At 40.8% G+C, this 7,065-nt stretch overlaps 1 protein-coding gene across 1 annotated transcript in view; it reads left to right on the top strand.

Annotated features, from left to right (window-relative positions):
- EPHX4 (epoxide hydrolase 4) overlaps positions 1-7,065 on the top strand; it is a 34,059-nt gene that overhangs the window by 10,279 nt on the left and 16,715 nt on the right. Inside the window, exon 3 of the mRNA XM_003784162.1 lies at positions 5,616-5,773. Within this exon, the coding sequence (XP_003784210.1) occupies positions 5,616-5,773 (158 nt within the window). The remainder of the gene's footprint in view (positions 1-5,615; positions 5,774-7,065) is intronic.

Raw genomic sequence — 7,065 nt, 5'->3', positions numbered from 1 at the left:
TAGCCGCTTGAGCCACGGGCACTGAGCCCACTAGGGTGATTTTTAAGGCAATGTAAATTCTTAATAATGTAACATATGCAGGTATCATGTTTGCATAATCTCTAATATAACTTTATTTCTCACAGCAACCTCCAACTCCTGGGCTTAGGCAATTCTCTTGCCTCAGCCTCCCAAGTAGCTGGGACTACAGGCACACCCCCCTACAATGCCTGGCTATTTTTTTTGTTGTCGTTTGGCTGGGGCTGGGTTTGAACCCACCACCCTCAGTAAATGGGACCAGCGCCCTACTCACTGAGCCACAAGTGCTGCCCAATGTCTAACACAATTTTATTATTATTGTTATTATTATTTATTTTATTTTGAGACAGAGTTTCACTCTGTCAACCTGGGTAGAGTGCCATGGCATCATACTTCACAGCAACCTCAAACTCCTGGGCTTGAGCAATCCTCTTGCCTCAGGCTCCTGAGTGTCTGGTACTACAGGCGTGCACCACTAGGCCCAGCTAGTTTTTTCTATTTTTAGTAGAGATGGGGTCTCTCTCTCGCTGAGGGTGGTCTTGAACTCCTCAGCTGTGGTGACCTACCTGCTACGGCCTCTCAGACTGCTAGGATTACAGGCGTAAGCCACCATGAGTGGCCCCGCTAATATAATTTTAAATGTAAAATGTTGTGGGATTGTGCTCATTATTTTGAGTACAATTTCTACCTGGAAATCTCTAATTAAATGAATTTAAAAAGAAGACACAGGTATTTGAGATATTAAAACAATGCATAGTTTAATAGAAATTGAATATAAATTCCCCAATGGGAATTTGGGACCTTTAGCTATCATTGTCTCAAGATTTGAACTGGGACAGAAACCTTACTGAACAACTATTACTTCTAACTCTCATTACCTACGTATTTGTAAGTTTATTGTTGTTGTTAGTCAAAAAAGGTTTGGATTTACCTCTTCACCCCTCATTCATATAATCCTCATGATTTCTGTTGGATTCCATATTTAAACACAGTTTGAGAGGCGGCGCCGTAGCTCAGTGGGTAGGGTGCTGGCGGCATACACCAAGGCTGGCGGGTTCAAACCCAGCCCGGGCTAGCTAAAACAGCAATGACAACTGCAACAACAACAAAAATAGCCAGGCACTGTGCTGGGCCCCTGTTGTCCCAGCTACTTGGGAGGCTGAGGCAAGAGAGTTGCTTAAGCCCTAGAGTTGGAAGTTGCTGTGAACTGTGACGCCACAGCACTCTACTGAGGGTGACATAGTAAGACTCTGTCTCGAAAAAAAAAAAAACACAGTTTGAGAGATTTCATTTTATTTAAACCAACACCTGCTATACATTTTTCCAACCCTTTTCAACCCTTTTGTGTTTTGTGTTTTCATTACTTTGTGGCTACGATTATTCAACAGATTTTTATAAGCACCTCCATGGGCTATACCAGAGAACTCGGGAAGCTCACAATCGAGTGGAAGAGCCAGATATCAACAGATCATTACAGAACATGTGGGTGCAAGTATGACAGTACAGAAGGGCCCACCCCACCCAGCCTGTTAAGGGCAGAAGACAGAGGAGTCTCCTGAAAGAGGAGATGCCTAGTGGGAGGACGAGTTAACTGAGGAGCAAAGGTCAGAGACTGCGGAGCCACAGAGGAATGGTGGGGAGCGATGGTGTTTCAGACAAAGGAAACCATATGAACAAAGTCATAAAAGCAAAAAGCAACAGTGTCGATTACCCCATTTCTATGTGGGCAAGAGACTTGAACAGAAACTTCACAGAAGAAGACAGGCACACGGCCTACCAACACATGAAAAATTATTAAATAAATAAAATAAAGCCTTATAAATCTAAATCAACAACAACAACAAAGCAACAGTGACCTAGTGCTGCAGAGGCAACTTAACACGGACTCTGAGACCAGACTGCCTGGATTTAAATCCTGGCTCTGCTGTTTGCTAAATCTACGACCTTTGGCACATCATTTAACCTGCAATGCCTCTGTTTCCTCATGTGTAAAGTGGGCTTAGTTATAATACCTATTGGCTTGGCACCCATAGCACAGTGGTTATGGCACCAGCGACATACACTGAGGCTAGCGGGTTTGAACCCAGTCCTGGCCAGCTAAACAACAATAACGACTGCAACAAAAAAATAGCCAGGTGTTGTGGAAGGCACCTGTAGTCCCAGATACTTGGGAGGCTGAGGCAAGAGAATCCCTTAAGCCCAAGCATTTGAGGTTGCTGTGAGCTATGATGCCACAGCACTCTACTGAGGGCAACAGTGAGACTCTGTCTCAAAAATAATAATAATAATACCTACTTCATAGTATGGTCTTGAGGGTCAACATTATCATACAAGAAGTACTTGGAATTGTGGCTGGCATGTAGGAAGAATGAAATAGATGTTCTTTTTATTATAAAGCAAACGACAGAGTGTAAAGTAATCAGGCTGGAATATGGGCACTAGTCGAATCTTGCAGGTCTTGTCTGCCAGAATGATGACCTTGTGTTATAAATAACAGGGAGTCCAAAAAGATTTTAAGCAGGGATGTGACAGGAGAGAAGTTGTGATTTTGCTACATCACTCTGGTTTTTATAAGATGCAGCTGAGAGAATGAATGGACCCAGTCAGACCAATCAATAGACTGCTCTATTAATGGAGGCCTGCATTAAGGTAATGATAGCAGGATATATGGGGAGTGTTGAAATAAATATTTAAGAGGTTAAATCTGCAGAACTTTATTGATTATGAGGGATTGTAAAGAGGGAAGAGTTGAGCTTCAGTTACACAGGCATTAAAAAATCAATTCAAAACTTTAAGTAAGGCTACTTGAGGAAATAATCAAGTCCTATGTGTTGACAGATGAGTATCTTTAAGGAAACAAACTACTTTTTGTTTGTTACAACCCAGAGACAAGACTAACAAGATTACTAACTATGACCTAGCTGAAAATGACCCTGGTTATTGGAGGGAGAGAGAGAAGGGGGGTAGGTCAATTCCCACTCAGTGGGTACATTGCACAAGTATGCTACGTGCTTTCGGACAAGGACACACCTATAACTCTGACTTCATCCCACAAAACCAAACTACGTAACTGAAATGTATGTACCCTCATAAAAATCTGAAATTAAAAAAAAAAAAATCAGTTAGCCACACATCTATTCTGCAAGAATTGCTGCAATTCTTCCCAGTAAAGTTACTCTGTGTGCACAGTTATCTAAACTGATGATAAAGAGCTATGGTCGTTATGCCCATTCTGTACCCACTGAGGAAGAAGTTCTGTCTATCGTGATTAACATTGTTCAGTTCAATTCACTGCATAAAATACTTTGAATTTAATTTCATGGATAATTGTATTCTTAAAAACAGAAATAGCAGTTGCATTTTTTAGTTGCATTTTGTTAAAATACTTTGAATTTAATTTCATGGATAATTGTATTCTTAAAAACAGAAATAGCAGTTGCATTTTTTAGTTGCATTTTGTTAAAAGATGCTGTTTATTAACATTTTCAAATCTATCTTTTTTTTTTTTAAGAGATAGGATTTTTCTCTGTACTCTTCTAGACAGTGGCATGATCAAAGCTCACTTCAGCCTTAGTCTCCTGGGTTCAAGTGAAATGATCCTCCTACCTCAGCCTCCCAAATAGCTGGGACTGTTGGCGTGCACCATCACACTTGGCTAATTTTTTAATTTTCTGTAGAGAAGTGGTCTTGCTGTGTTGCCCAGGCTGGTCTCCTGTACTCAAGTAATCCTCCTGCCTCAGCCTCCCAAAGTACTAGGATTACAGGCGTGAGCCACTGTGCCTGACCTTCAAATTCATCTTCATTGGCAATGCTTCTGCAGATTTTCATAAGTCACAAATATTCTAGTAACAGATCAGGAATTCCGTACCCATCTATAATTCTGAGCATGTATCTGAAACTCTGCCTGATATGTCTGTTGATATAAGGTGGTTGACGTGTTACCTTGATCACATTGCTTTGTGTCACTTCACATGGCATAGCCTCTCTCATCATTGGTATATAATCTTATATCACTGTGCTCGCTTGCCTCTTGCACTCCAGAAGTATTTTCAGATAATGATCTCCCATTTGGCTTGTGTCAGATAATTTTGTACTGTGTTTCCATGAACAGATGTGCGTACAGATGCTCTTTAGAAATGCATATTTTGAGTTCCATAACATAGTGAGTCACTTTGAAAAACTCATGTCTTTTTTCTGTTAGCTATCCACAGTGATTATGCTTATTCAAAGAAGAGAATCTTGTGGGGCTTTGTATTTCAGTTAATTCTGCAGTTCCATGATCAGGCATAGGGGAAATGCCTGGCCCAGCAGAGGCCTCCAGAACTTGGCTGCAGCACCGCGGCCATTCTCATGGGTCAGTGCTGGTGACATTTCATTGTTACGAGTTCTTAATATCGCTTTTGCTTGTGTTCATGATTCAGGACTTTCTCCGCAGAAGAATTCTGCTTCAGGAAGCAGAGGTTTATCTTAAATGGTTATTTTATGTTAGATTCTCCCAATGATAATCTTTGTTTTGTTTTGTTTGTTTTCTGGGTAGAGTTCAGTGTGTCACAGCTCACAGCAACCTCAAATGCTTGGGCTTAAGCGATTCTCTTGCCTCAGCCTCCCAAGTAGCTCAGACTACAAGCACCCGCCACAACGCCCAGCTATTTTTGTTGTTGTTGTTGTTGTTGCTGTTACAGTTGTCATTGCTGTTTTAGCAGGCCCGGGCTGGGTTCGAACCCAACAGTCTGGGTGTATGTGGCTGGTGCCCTACCCACTGAACTACAGGCAGCACCATCTTTGTTTTTTTTGGTTTTTTTTGTTTTTCTTTGATCTTCAGAATTTTTCAATCCATAACTAAGCTGTTATGATTGGTAAAAACACTAAGCCCTATTTGACAGTAGGGAAAGAGGAGTAAAATCTATTTCCGAGGGAACTAAATTTTAATCTAGTTAATTTTTTCAACCAGAGAATCAAATGGTTCTGCCATACAGATGCATTTTATTTGTGTTACTCCACAAGAATCCAGGGACAGATAAACATTCAGTTTTGGTACAACTCTGAAGCTCTCTTCCCTCTCACTTTAAAAAAGACTTTATAATCTTTTTAGTGTCTTGAAATTCAGGCTGTAAAATAATTAACTGTTCATGGTATAGATTCCCTGACCCTTATAAGCATCATTTAGGAAAAGTTTAGAAAATTGACCTCTTGAGACATATATAAATACCTTGATTTTATAATCTGACATTTGCTAATTTCTATAAATACTGGCCATTTGTTACACCCCACGAAAGCTGTTGAAAAGATAAAGTATTCTCTTTTTTTTTTTTTGGCAGTTTTTGGCCAGGGCTGGGGCCAGGTTTGAACACGCCACCTCCGGTATATGGAGCTAGCACCCTTCTCCTTAAGCCACAGGTGCTGCCCCCAAAAGATAAAATAATTCTAATAGAATGTCAGTGTTTCCTTCTCAAATAGATCTCTTTTTTTCTGCTGACTCACAGCTATATATCTTTTCTCAAAATAAGTAATTTCTTAGAGTTTTCCACTTAGAAATTCTGTAATGTTATTTTTTGTATAAGTTAACATGGTATTTTTAATGTTTTTTTTCCCTGCAGGTATTCTTGGCGTCACCAACTGAGGGAATTTAAAAGTGAATATCGAGTGGTAGCGCTGGATTTGAGAGGCTATGGAGAAACAGATGCTCCTATTCGTCGAGAAAATTACAAATTAGACTGTCTAATTACAGACATAAAGGATATTTTAGATTCACTAGGTAGGTTAGTTTTTAAAAAGTATTCATTCTTTTCAAGGGGCTAACATTTAACAAATTGTGAAATTGATAACTTCTTTTCTTGGGAGGATGCATTTTCTATCTACCCTAGCTGTTATCTGGATCATGTCCCCATAGTTTTGGTTATACAGAAACTGTTTATACATAAAATTTATGATTTTATTTTATTTTTATTTTATTTTATTTGTTGAGGCAAATAAAATGACACACTGGCACAATGATAACTCACAGCAGCCTTGAGCTCTTGGGCTCAAGTGATCTTTCAGCCTTGGCCTACCAGAGTGCTGTTATCGGAGGAGTGAACCACCAGGCCAGGCCTATACAGTTTTAAAATAATGCCTCCAGAGAAACTATTTAGTCCCCCGCTGCCAAGAATGACTTTCAAGAGTTGTTTTTAAAAATAGACTTAAGGGGCCAGGGCAGTGGCTTATGCATGTAATCCTAGCACTCTGGGAGACTGAGGCAGATGCATTGCCTGAGCTCAGGAGTTGGAGACCAGCCTGAGCAAGAGCAAGATCCCATCTCTACTAAAAATAGAAAAACTAGCCAGGCATGGTGGTACACGCCTGTAGTCCCAGCTACTCGGGAGGCTGAGGCAAGAGGATGGCTTGAGCCCAAGAGTTTGAGCTATGATGTGAGCTATGATGATGCCACAGCACTGTAACCAGGGCAACAGAGTAAGACTCTGTCTCAAAAAAGAAAACCACAATAGACTTAGTGTATGCTATTTATTATTTTCAGAGCTAATTATTGAAATTTTGATTTTTGCACTCAGAAAGTTTATTTCTTCAGAATGCACACCTCAATATTCATTTTAAAATGTTAGGACATGCAGAAGAAGTTGCATTATTTCTTTCATATTGATCGCCTACAGCACATGATATTGTGTGACCAACCACCCCAAATTCAGTGACATAAGGCCAAAACCATTTATTCCTGTGTCCACCGATGTGCAGGTCAATTGTAGGCTGGACTCCTCTGGGTCTTTGCCTCAGGCTGCAGGTCCAGCTGAGACCAGCTTCTCATTATGAGTTGGGCTGGACCCCAGGCTAAAGATAAACAGCAGCCTGAGAGAAGCTCATCTCCTAGCAGTGGCAGAGGTAGCAAGAGAGTGAGCTCTGCTGCAATAGCGTACTTCAAGTTTCTGCTAGCAACCCACTGGCCAAAGCAAGTTGTATGGTGGAGCTCAACATCAAGTCTGCAGCCACCAGGAGACCAAAGCAAAGCACATGGCCAAGTCCATGGGTCAAAGGGGCAGTGAAGTATACTGCTTC

The sequence above is a fragment of the Otolemur garnettii genome, unplaced genomic scaffold (genome assembly GCF_000181295.1).
Source record: "Otolemur garnettii isolate 467f Iridium unplaced genomic scaffold, OtoGar3 scaffold00010, whole genome shotgun sequence".
In the NCBI taxonomy this organism is placed as follows: Eukaryota; Metazoa; Chordata; class Mammalia; order Primates; family Galagidae; genus Otolemur; species Otolemur garnettii.
The sequence above is the reverse complement of the archived record's forward strand: the minus strand, read 5'-3'. Positions and strand labels throughout refer to the sequence as shown.